General features: G+C 41.7%; 1 protein-coding gene across 1 annotated transcript in view; it reads left to right on the top strand.

Annotated features, from left to right (window-relative positions):
- Positions 1 to 5404, top strand: part of cacna1aa (calcium channel, voltage-dependent, P/Q type, alpha 1A subunit, a) — a 103879-nt gene extending 98475 nt beyond the window's left edge. Inside the window, exons 50-51 of the mRNA XM_030782603.1 lie at positions 1 to 24; positions 4745 to 5404. The exon at positions 1 to 24 is cut by the window's left edge and continues 230 nt beyond it. Of these exons, the coding sequence (XP_030638463.1) occupies positions 1 to 24; positions 4745 to 5404 (684 nt within the window). The remainder of the gene's footprint in view (positions 25 to 4744) is intronic.
- Positions 5405 to 12015: the final 6611 nt, after the last annotated feature.

Genomic DNA, 12015 nt, shown 5'->3' with positions numbered 1-12015 from the left:
CGAGAGTGTTTGACACACAGACAGGTGGGCCTGGCAAACACACACTCATGAGCTTCAAATCCAGCTTTCATGAGAACGGGTTTTCGAAACCTGTACCTTGAACCATGGAGACCTCTTTCCTGTGATGAGGAGTGGTTCATTGGTGGCATTGTTCGTATTTGGTGGTGTGGTAAGTGTGAGGCTAAGAATCTGCGAGGAAGGACAAGCAACAGAATGTGCAATATGTGAATGGACTGATGCTTGCATGTATGTGTTCTGTTTTACTGTTCTTAATCAAGCAGCTGACATATGTTTGGTTTCAGTAAATGTATCTTATGGATTCTTTTGATTAGCAGTTTAGATAATCTGCTAATTAGCCCTCTGACGGGGCTACACATTCTGGACCAAAGAGGAGTCTGTGGAGTAGATGAATGGCACTAAAATGAGCCTTTATGGATATGAGCATTGCAGAGCATGTGATATACATACAAAGAGGTACAAATAGAATGGTATGCAGCCTATGTGGTACATAACCAGCCACGGCCACAAGGGGGCCTCCAAGAACAAATCCACCATAAGAATAATTGATAAGGTAATAGTGAAAGCATAAAAGCATATCTAAAAGGAATAACTTTCTAATGCTGAAACCAACATATACTGAAATAAACTAAAAATACTCGTGTTTTATTTCTGCTTTTGGCATACTTCTAGTAGCTGACCCGATATTAGACGCAGCAGTACTGCTGATTGGCAATCTGATCTGGTAGATTTCTTGTTAGTGTACTGAGAGGATGGTCTTGAGAACTCTGTGTTGTTGGCATGGAGATTAACAACAGCAATTGATGTAAGCACAAAATGTACTGACAGTGGCACAAGAATAGGGAAAATGTTCCATGATGAGAGCGGAGAGTGTGCGGTTCACTTGGAAAGCTGCGACCCTGAACCCCGCTGTAGGCACAAAGTGTTCAACGTAACTGTCAACACACTTATGAGCAAACTACTGCCTCTATATTAACACTTAAGACATGTCAAAGACAAGTTCAGTTTCATCATTCAGATTTATAAATCCAAGGACTTACTGGAGCAGACTGATACATAGAGACATGTGTAGATGTGTCCATGGATATTACACAAGCATTATACACAGTTAGTCACCTGCTTAAAGACTGTAAGTCTGTTTTAGACAAATTTATATTTTTGTTCAAGAACCTTGACACAGTGTTCCCAAATTTGACTGTGGCACTTAGTTGTCAGTCAGCATTAGTGGCTTCTGCAGAGAGGTGATTTTGTAAATTTAAAATTGTGAAGACCCCTCCACAATCCACCATGAAGCGAAGCGTCTGGAGATGATTTCCACTTAGAACAAGATCGTTCTGTCCATCCCCTTTTCTCAGATGCTGGGTAGATGGACAAAGCCTGAAGGTCAGATGAGTGAATCTGTGAAAACAAGCATTTTTCAGTTGTGTGTGTAAAATGTATTACAGCAGACATCTGTAACTGTACCAGTTGGAATCTAAATATGAGACGTAAGATGTGAAATGTACAATGAAATTACAGTGATGTTGGATGTTGTTTATATACTGTAGTTTGGTCCACAATACAGACAGGTAGTCTGCATGAATTTACCAATTTTATGAAACTGATACTATCTTAATGTTGATGATAGGTCCAGTTACTACACTCATAAACGTTACTTTACATGTGTCTTATAGGATATAGGATATAGCACTGCAGTATCCTAAATGATATCTTTGACTCTAAAGATTTCTGCCTGCATGTTGTACAGATGTAACGAAGCTGGAAACTCCCAAAATCAAATCTTGTATACCCAACTCAATGACGAAGAAATACACTGTGCGAAGCACTAAAAGGTGAAAGGGGCTTTATGGGTAGTATGGAAAGTTTTCAGAATTTGTGGGTAATGTGGACAGTTTGAAGTTCGGCTGTCCATGCAGTTCAGTGGAGAGTGTGGAATGAGAGGCCTTGCAGGATGAGATGTGCAGAAAACGGGAGGAGTTTGTTCAGGGGCCAAAGAAACTTTTAGTAGCAGGAAGGAGGGCATCTGGTCCATAAAGCATGCGATGTTGGAATGAATGTCATGGCTCTGTGAGAGATGTAGCATGGGTCCAAAGTCCAAGGGGGAAATGGTGTATAGTGTTGGTGGGTGGGAAGGAGCTCCCACCTGAGGCAATCCATGGTTCCTTTAGAGCTTGGGGATGAAGTGCCCCGGGTTTAATCAGTGGTCTCAACTCCTCACCAAACTAGCCAACTGTGGCCAAAGCTTGGCAGAGGGAGATGAGGCAACACCAGGAAACCTGTTAGCTCGCTGGAGGTGCAAAAGATCTGGCTTTTCTCTCAGTTATAGTAAAAAAGTACACACTATCTTTGAAACTGATACCATTAAATTACTAATAATGAAATGAAATAATTAAAAAAATAAAGAAATTCTATTCCTCGTGTTGGGACAAGAGCAGTGCATCTACGTACTGGTAGTATTTGTTTTATGTCATCTTTTCTGGTCCACATTATCAAAGGTGCCAATATTTTTGCGTTTTATTCTACAGTGCCTTTTGACAGTTGTTACCGCTCTGGGTTTTTTTTTTTCAGCATTTTGCCATTTAATTTTTGTCATACAATTCATACATTTCCATGAGGTTTTCTTTTATTTCTCTACATAACTTGCTCTAACAAAAATTCTGGAAATGTTTTTACAAGTAATTTATCATACAAAATTAAAAGATCTTGAGTTACTAAACATTTTCTTTGAGCCCTGTCCCACTGTGAACAGTGTGTGTGTCAGAGTAGATGGAGATCATGGCGCTGTGTGTAAAGCTCCGTGATAACGCTGTGTGGATGGATACCCCTCAAAAAGCTCTGCTTGTCCAGGAGGATTAGCAGCCTTCCCTTAATAGACTCAGTCTTTCCATTGTAAGGAGAACAAAATTGTGTTCTGTATTCCATCCATATAGGACCCAGTTTGGCCCATGTTTTTGCATTTGGTTATTAGAAGTGAAAAAAAAATGATACCATTTCATACACAACTTTCAACATTAAAAACTGCACATGTGCACACTGCACATGGTAAACAGAATGATAAAGAGGGGTATCAATAGGGACAATGAGTGCCCTCGCCATTGATGACTTCTGTACAAAGAGTAGGTTTGTTGTTTGTGTGAGTGAGCCCTTGTATCACATTTGCTGTTGCTATGTTACATCGACACTAAATTTGAGAGTGGTGGGGGATTTGAGATTTCAGCATGCCGTTTACAATTCTCTAGTGTCAGAATTCTTGTCCTGTTACAAACTGAGGTGATGTATATAGTGATGCATAACATTTTTTAAATGTGTTATTAATTACTTGAATGAAAAATAATGTATTCAGAGACTGACTGGTCCTCTGGACATGGTAAAAAAAAAAAAAAGTTTACACTTTGTTTTTCAAAGTCTCAGGGGCCACAGCCTTCAGTGACTCAGCCAGAATATGGTTCCACTGACAGTGCTATCTGTGCTAAGATATTACTTGGCTATTCCCCAAAGCAGCCCGTCCAATTTACTGTAAGAAAATATGCAAGGACTATGGACAGAGTTACCCAACTACAGTTCTACAGAGCTGATGCAAACAGAGCCTAGAAGGCTCAAAGCTACGGTTACTAATACTGGGGAGCATTTGCACTTGTAACTTATTAATGGAGGAAAACCATCATGATACAGTAAAAATTCAGGTAGTGATACATCAACATATTTCATTCTCAAGGGTCCATGATTACTGTCAGAAGGCACTGAGGTTGAAGGGCATTTGGAATGGACCAGCAGAAAAACTGGTTTAGACTATATTTGGTGGAGAAACCAACCTAACAATGCCTCACTATAACTGAATCTTAGATTTTCCTGACCTATTTGGTTCTGATATTCACTACAACTTCTCCACAAAGATGAAAGAACTAGAGATGTTTGGTGTCCTGTATCTGAAGTGTTGTCTTTGGACGTATGGTGTGTGAGAGAGCTGGTTTTGACCAACAGGTGACCAACCAAGAGCTACATCACTGGAAATGATCTAATGCCTATGGCAGTGGTTTGGATTTGTCAAAGCCATGGTCCAGTCTAAAATCTGATTATTCAGTGAACATGAAATGTACATTGTTACACATTTATGTTGACAGATATGGGGCAAGCACACAACACTAACTTCACTGAGCTACACTGTAGCATTTAGTATTAAGCTAATGATCCTGTCCTCATTGAGCTACACTGAAGCTTTTAGCAATTAGCTAATAATGCTATTCCTATTGATATACATTGAAGCATATGGCCTTAAGCTAATAATGTCATCTTCACTGAGCTTCACTGAAGCATTTAGCATTAAGATAGCTATCTTATTGCTGTACCACGCATAAATCAACCCTTCTTCTTTTGTTTTCTCCTGTTTTCTTTTGTTTCTTCTTTTCTTTGTTTCAATGTCCTCTTTCTCTGTAACATGTTGCTTCTTAACATTTGGTCATTTACTCTCGTGTTTCTGTTGGTCATTTTATTCTCCTGCTTCTCAATGTCCTTTTTCCTTTATGGCGCTCTCCTCTCTTCTTGACTTTTTTATGACTGTGCTACCCCTCCTCGTACTGTTGTTGTCTATGTGTGTGTCTCTTTCTCTCTCTCTCTCTCTCTCTATCTCTCTTTCTCTTTCTCTCTCTCTCTCTCTCTCTGTCTGTGTGTCTTGTTTTGTCGTTAATTTTCTTTCTTTTTGATTTGCCTTGTTTCACTTTTCATGTAGGGCAGTAGTTCGGTGAGTGGGAGTCCTGTCCCCTCGACTTCGGGGACAAGCACTCCACGCCGAGGGCGACGCCAGCTCCCCCAGACCCCCGCCACCCCACGGCCCCATGTCACCTACTCTCCCGTGGTCCGTAAGCCCCTCAGCACCCCCCCTCCTGGTCCACAGAGCCGCCTTCCCACCCCTACTCCCCGCCGCTTCTCTCCGCCAGCCTCTGAGCCTCCTCCACTACCCCCCCACCATCATCCACCCATGCCTCCTTCCCACCAGGACTCGCCCCACTCCACCCACCATTCCCGCTGGGTACCAGGAACTGTGGACGGTGTGGAGGGCGACGGCAATTTCTATGACGACCAGGACTACGAGTTCGACCACCACGATCCTCCGGCCTACGATCAGAGTCCGACACAAGGCAACCCGCACCCCCACAACCACCCTTACAACCCTCCACATCCTCGCTCCCCCAGGACTTCCCGACACGCGGACCCATCCCCGGTCCAGCTACCCCCCCGCCGCATGCCAAATGGCTACCGCTCCTCCTCACCCTCACCACACCGCCACGCCCAGCCCCACCCCGGACCTCACAAACCCCCCCACCCCAGAGGCCCTCGAAAGGGGCTGCACGAACACTACAGCGAAACTGACGAGGATGACTGGTGCTAGCCTCAGGGGACTGGGGGCGGGACAGGCGAGAAATGGGAGAATAGTGTTTTTCTGGAATGGATCAGTGCCATGGACAGACATTGTCCCACACAAGAGGAGAAGACAGAAAGAGAGAGAGAGGAATGTCTGTCTTTAGACTGAACTCAAGGACAGGGGAGGTCTTGGCATGGTTCCTTTTAGTTTCTTTTTTGGATTTTTTTTTTAATTATTATTTATTTCCTCTGCTATGCCTAGTGTTCCCAGGGTGCAGTGGGAATAAGGGAAGAGCGTGTGATTGAAGGGATCGGTGGAATGTCTAAGAATGACATCAGAAATGGGAGATATGTAGAAAACACAACATAGTCAGCATATAGCAACAATGACATCGAGTTCTCTTTAGGAAGGACAAAGAAAAAACGACAGATTTTTGTGGAGAAGAGGAATGGCAGACTATTTTTGTCATTCATTGTTTCTGAGAACATAAATATAAGACAAAACCACGATGATCAGAACTAAAATACCAAGATTTGTCCCTCAAAAAGAAAAAGAGACTGGCCAGTTTTTGCTTTTGTGAACTGGAGTTCCGTCTTATTGCATAGTCCAACCCGTGGGTTGGCTGGTATTGATGAGTTTTATCATCTCTGTTTACTGGATCTGATGGTTTCACTGAGGATGAGGCTTCCACTAGTGTGTGTGTGTGTGTGTGTTTGCATGTGTGTGTGTATGTGCGTGTAGGCCCTGACTCTCTAAGGAAGCTGTCTCTCACGGCTACTAACCCCCAACTCATGAATGAAGACATACAGAGAGGAGAGGGAAACAAAAAAAGTGAACCATGACCATTTTTTTCTCTTCTTATTCCAATGGCTTCTTTGACCTGTCCTTTTTCTTGAAAACATTGGAGCTTAATTCTTCTGTTGCATTGCTCAGCTTTGTTTGAACTCCTAGAATAAAATCCTGTAAAAATCCTGCATGACTGAAACAATGACGTTTAAAAAAAATGATGATGATGATGATGATGATGATAATAATAATAATTATGTAATGACAATTAATGGAATCTTTCCTGAATGGAGGGATGTGGGTAGGGGGTTGTGTTCCTGGTCATTTTGTTCTGTTTGTGAGGTTCTCTCTCTCTTTTCATCCCTCCTTCTCTGTCTCACTCGTCTCTGTAGCTTTTCCTTCTCTCTTATAGAGATGGTTCCCAAGGGGAGAAGAGACCATTACTCATCACAAATTTCAAATTTCTCTATTTTCTTTTTTTGTAATAGGGTCTGTGCCAAATGACCAGTATAACTATCAAATTAAAAACAAATAATATTAATAGATTACAAATTGTATAGCACAAATATTTTGACCTAACATTTTATAGGACCTTTTCTTTAATTGTCCTTCTGCATATAATGGCAGATGGATGAGCACACAGATTCTCTCTCTCTCTCTCTCTCTCTCTCTCACACACACACACACACACACTCACTCACACACACTCATAATAGTCATAAAAGACATATACTCTGTGTGGAGTGGCCTCTTTTCCTCTTACTTCACTGTATGTTTGATCTTTCTCAGTCTTCCAGGGTTTGTGACAGAGAGGGAAAGAGAGGAGGGAGAGAACCCTTTCTGTGTTGAAGAGCTAAAACATGTTTGTGATAATGTAATGTACATACAGAAGGGGATGATGATGTTGATGATGATATTGGTGATGATGATGATAACGATGATTTCATTTCTCATGTCTGTTTATTTCTTGCACTAAGTCAATGAGTTCTGGATCAGCTGTGCTTAGCATATTGCCGTTCTCTGTTCTCTGTTTGGGTCCCTGTGTTTGTAAGTGGTACGTGGAGCTCATTAAAAACAACACTCCACTGTGATGATCCACCATTAGTACTGACCTCCAGCTTTGCCTCATGACAGGGTTAGTTCCCAAGGCAACCATTCCATCATCTTATCAGAGGCTCAGACACTACTCCTGAGTGAGTCTTTACTGTAGACCGCTCCTGAGTGAGTCTTTACTGTAGACCACTTTTGAATGAGTCTTTACTATAGATCACTCCTGAGTGAGTCCTTACTGTAGATTGCATTCTCAGCACAAACACACTGCTGGGGGCAGACCGTGGCTTCATATAGGCTTACCCCACCCCTGTAACCAGATCTCACAAACAGCACGTAGCATAACTTAGCCACATGTTTAGTTATTATTGTTTTGTCACCTCTGGGTGGATTAGGGAAGACTAATTAGACAGTGAAAGTGTTTTTTCATTGACACGTTCACACTGAGACCCTAAGGACGGCTGAACGTCTGAAGGGTCTGTGTGGGACAGCGCGGAGGGAACAGAGCTCCACTACCACCCTTGATCAGCAGATGGCGCTGTAAGCCTCCCTCTAGAGCTGTCTCTTATGTTCTATTTTCTCTGTCCCACTCTCTTCTTTTCTAAGACTATGTCAATGATCTGTGTATTGGGAGTAGGACCTAAGTGTCTGTCACAAATGGTGCACCACTCTGTGTTCAAGACATGTAACACAGCCAATCAAACTGCACAGAACATGTAACACAGCCAATCAAATTGCATGGGTTAAAATAATGATCGGGCCTTTTTTGCCAAAACCTTTGTCTCTTGTGTCCTATTAATCTTTCTGTCTCTTTGGCACCAATATATTTCAGTATATACATGATTTCTCTTGTGCTTGACAGATAATAATGACCACAATGTTAATAATAATAATAATAATAATAATAATAATAATAATAATAATAATGGAAAGTGGTTTCCAGCATGAACAGAATTCTAAAATTCTCAGTGATGTCACAGATATACTGCCAAACTCGTGCCATTGCCGTGCATGAAAACTGCCCGTGACACTGGTGTGTAGACAACTAGGACAGACTGAGGGTAGCATCTATCTGCTGAGTGTCTTGATCAAATTTGTTCTAGTGAGATTTCATATCTACAGTTGGGCTGTGATGACTGACAGCATGTGGAAATGGATGGTAACTCTGAGCCTGTCCATTAATATCATTAATGTGGTGAGTTGTGTGGGGGAAAAAAAGGTTTTTAAAGAAGACATGTCTGAAGGTAGTATTTGTTAGGTAGATTCTGCTGACATGGTGTTGTGGTGTGATGTGATGTAGAAAGTCTCCAGTGTGGAACAGTATAGAGAGAGATGTAATACAGTGGTGTGTTTGTGTTCAGTTCAGTGTCATTGTGGAGCAGTGTGGAGAGAGAGAGAGAGGGAGGGAGAGATGTGATGTTGATCTTTTTGCGTGCATTCTTGTGTTTGTGACAGAGTTACTCAGTGCCTTACTCAGTATCTATAGGAAAGTCCATATGGGTGCTCGGTAAACATGCATGGAAAACACAGTTATGGTTCTGATGCCCTGTCAATACTTGCCTTCCCCTTATTCATCTCTACACACAACCCAACTCAGTACACTTACCGCACTGATGTAAATGCTGCTCTTTCTCTCTCTCACACATGCACACACACACACACACACACACACACACACACACAGACACAGGTAAACACACAGTAAGCAGTGTCACTTAAAGCTCATGTTTTTATTTCTATCTTCATTACTCCTCATTCTTTCTCTTTTAATCACAGCGAGCCTCACTCTCTTCATTTGTTCATTCACTCCTTTGTTCTCTAAACAGTGCAGCATGGTCACACAGTAGCTGGAGGGGAGACTTTCCTCTAACTACTCACAAAAAAGCTTGTAAGCTTGTTTTGTAATTGTAAAATGAAACCAACGATTTGCACTGTCTGATCTAGGAAGCAGATGCAAAAATATGCAAATCAAAACAATGTACAGCATTACTTGGTTACCTGAACTTAAAAACAAAGAGGACTGTGTGTGTATGTGCAGTGGTAGTTGTAATGAAGGGGGGGGGGGGGGGGGGGGGGGGGGGGGGTTATAATGAATGAAAGGTTGAATGTGTGTGTGTGTGCGTGTGCGGTGGTGGTTGTAGTCGGGTGGGGGGGGGGGATTATAATGAATGAAAGGTTGAATGTGTGTGTGTGTGTGTGTGTGTGTGTGTGTGTGTGTGTGTGTGTGTGTGTGTGTGCAGTGGTGGTTGTAGTTGGGCGGGGGGGGATTATAATGAATGAAAGGTTGAATGAAGTTCAATGATCATTCGTTTGTCCATCTTCATGTGCATTCTTGTATGTACATATGTAGGGGTTTGTTTGTTTGTTTTTTAACTTTGTTGACTAGTTTTAGTAAATGAAGTTGATTGGAATGGCATAGTATGGATTAAGTTGTGTGAAAGAGGATGTCTGTTCATTCTTACTGTGGGTCACCTCATTCTAACTTAACTAATGATCTCTGACTTGGCTTTATTCACACCAGATAAACACCCTCTCTACTAAAGCAACAGCCTAGGAATCACTATGAAAAATAATAATAATTCTTTTAAAAAATGACTTCCAGAACTGCATGTTGCTGTGTGCATGACACACTGTAAAATTAACCATCATCTTCAGGAACTAACAAAAAACACAGGAAAAATTAAAATGTAATTAAACGTTTGGTTTTTTTTTACTACTACTTTGCTTCGTGTTTTCCCCCTTTTAGTTCTGAGAAGAAACAAGCAAAAACACAACAAATACCACTTATGATAGTAGTAATAACAATAATAGTAATAATAATCATCACAATAATCATAACACTGACTTTGAGAGATAAACTTGCTGTTTCTGTCTCCCAATATTTTTTTGCCAACTTGAAGGTGAGACACTTTACACACTGTTCAGGACACATCAGAATAACTCCTGTCAAATTAAAAGGAAATAAAAAATGACATGGAAAATATACATGTTGAATTGTCTTCATAATGGACTTAATCCTGAAACAGTCTCTCTCTCTCTTTTTCTCTTTCTCTCTCTCTCTCTCCCTTTCTGAGTGTGTGTCTGTCTTTCTCTCCACTTGTTTCCTGTGATTTATATCTGTTCTTGTGAACCATTTCTTCATTTTACTCTTTCAGTAATGTAAATATTACTCTATTCTTATATCTTGTGGATTTCTAAATTGAAGTTGTTTTCTACATTTCTGCTTTAATGGCACCCTTAACAACTATCCTGCAGGTCTTTGTCCATTTGATATCCAGCACACTGTCCCTGCATGTGTATACGCTGCGTGTGGGTGTGCGCGTATGCTTACGATTATACACGACTGAACAGCATCTTTTTATGAGTGGTTTGGTTCTTTACCTGAGAACTCAATCAAGTATCACACGAGCCAACAACACATTTCTTTTCTTACACTCTGGTCTCTGTTTAATTCCTTCCTCTTTTCCTTCTCATGTCTTCCTCTTTTGAAACTTAAAGCTGTCTGCTTAGCTGCCCATCTGTGTGACATTTCTGAACCCGCAGGATGACACAGCTGAAAGGAGAGCACTTTCAAATTATGGCCGTTCACCGTGGATTCATGTGAGATTTCAGACTTGCAGCAGGCAGTTTGGATTTCTGAGGGAGAGTGTGGGAGGGGGGGGGGGGGGGAGGACAGCAGAGTGAAAGAGAAGGGGAGGGCATTTCATTATCAGGACAATCAATTGGCCACAGAAATACCCCATAGCTCCTCCCCCATTACCCAGTTTGGCTGGTGTCTGTAAGCCAGATGTGCAGGATGTGTGAAGGGTGATGTCCTTCCTCTAATCTATAAATACTCACTTCTGTTTACGCTTCCTGCATGTCTTCCTCACAGCCCTCCGCCTCCGGACATCGCGTTGCTTCAGAACAAAATTAGAGTCATTCACACAACATGTGTGTATACAAACACATTCGTGATTTCACTTGTATTTACCATATGTATGCTACATACACACAACATAAACACACGAGCATGCACGCACATGCTCGCGCACACACACACACACACAGAACCCCTACTCTCTAAACATGAAAGAAATTATACATCTGTAATTAATCAGAATTGACAAATAAAAAAAGAAAGAAAATATACAGCAGATTGAATCAATATACACAACGAAGACAATTTTGTATGTTTTACACCACTAAAAAAATTAAAAGAAGAGACAAAATGAGCACCTCAGCTGATATCAGTTCTCCTGACTTTGTCAAGGAACAACGCGTTCTCCAGGAGCTGATTCTGAGTGTATTAGTACGGAAGTAATAACAGCGGTCTTATGAGTCAATACTGAGTACAGTTAAACGAATGACTTCCTGACTGCGAGAACTCTAACGTTACTACTGGAATGGTACTTGTGAGTCAGTGTAGAGGAAGAGCACAAATAGTGACCAGGTGGGAAATTACAGTATTCTTAACACAACGGGCGGAAGGCCCAATAAACCGTTTAAACGTTTTACAGCTGATCTGTTGTTTAGCCCCTGCTATAAAACACGTTTTAGGTTTTTTAGGGGGGCGGGGCGGTGGTTTGAGAATGAATAACGATGACAGCGGGCTTCCGGCATGATGCGCTAACCGCTTCCTGCCTTCCCCGAATGCCTCTTGCCCCGAGCTATCGGGTCGTGCTCAACACAGAGATAAACAACTATCGACTGATCTCGCGCCGCTAGGGATTCTTACCAGCCAGCCTGGAAACTGACTCAGCAAAGGTTTACTCACAGAAAAAATAAGGCTCTTGAAATAAAATAACCAAGACAAGACAGAA

Source organism: Chanos chanos, chromosome 8 (assembly GCF_902362185.1).
Source record: "Chanos chanos chromosome 8, fChaCha1.1, whole genome shotgun sequence".
Taxonomy (NCBI): Eukaryota; Metazoa; Chordata; class Actinopteri; order Gonorynchiformes; family Chanidae; genus Chanos; species Chanos chanos.
The sequence above is the reverse complement of the archived record's forward strand: the minus strand, read 5'-3'. Positions and strand labels throughout refer to the sequence as shown.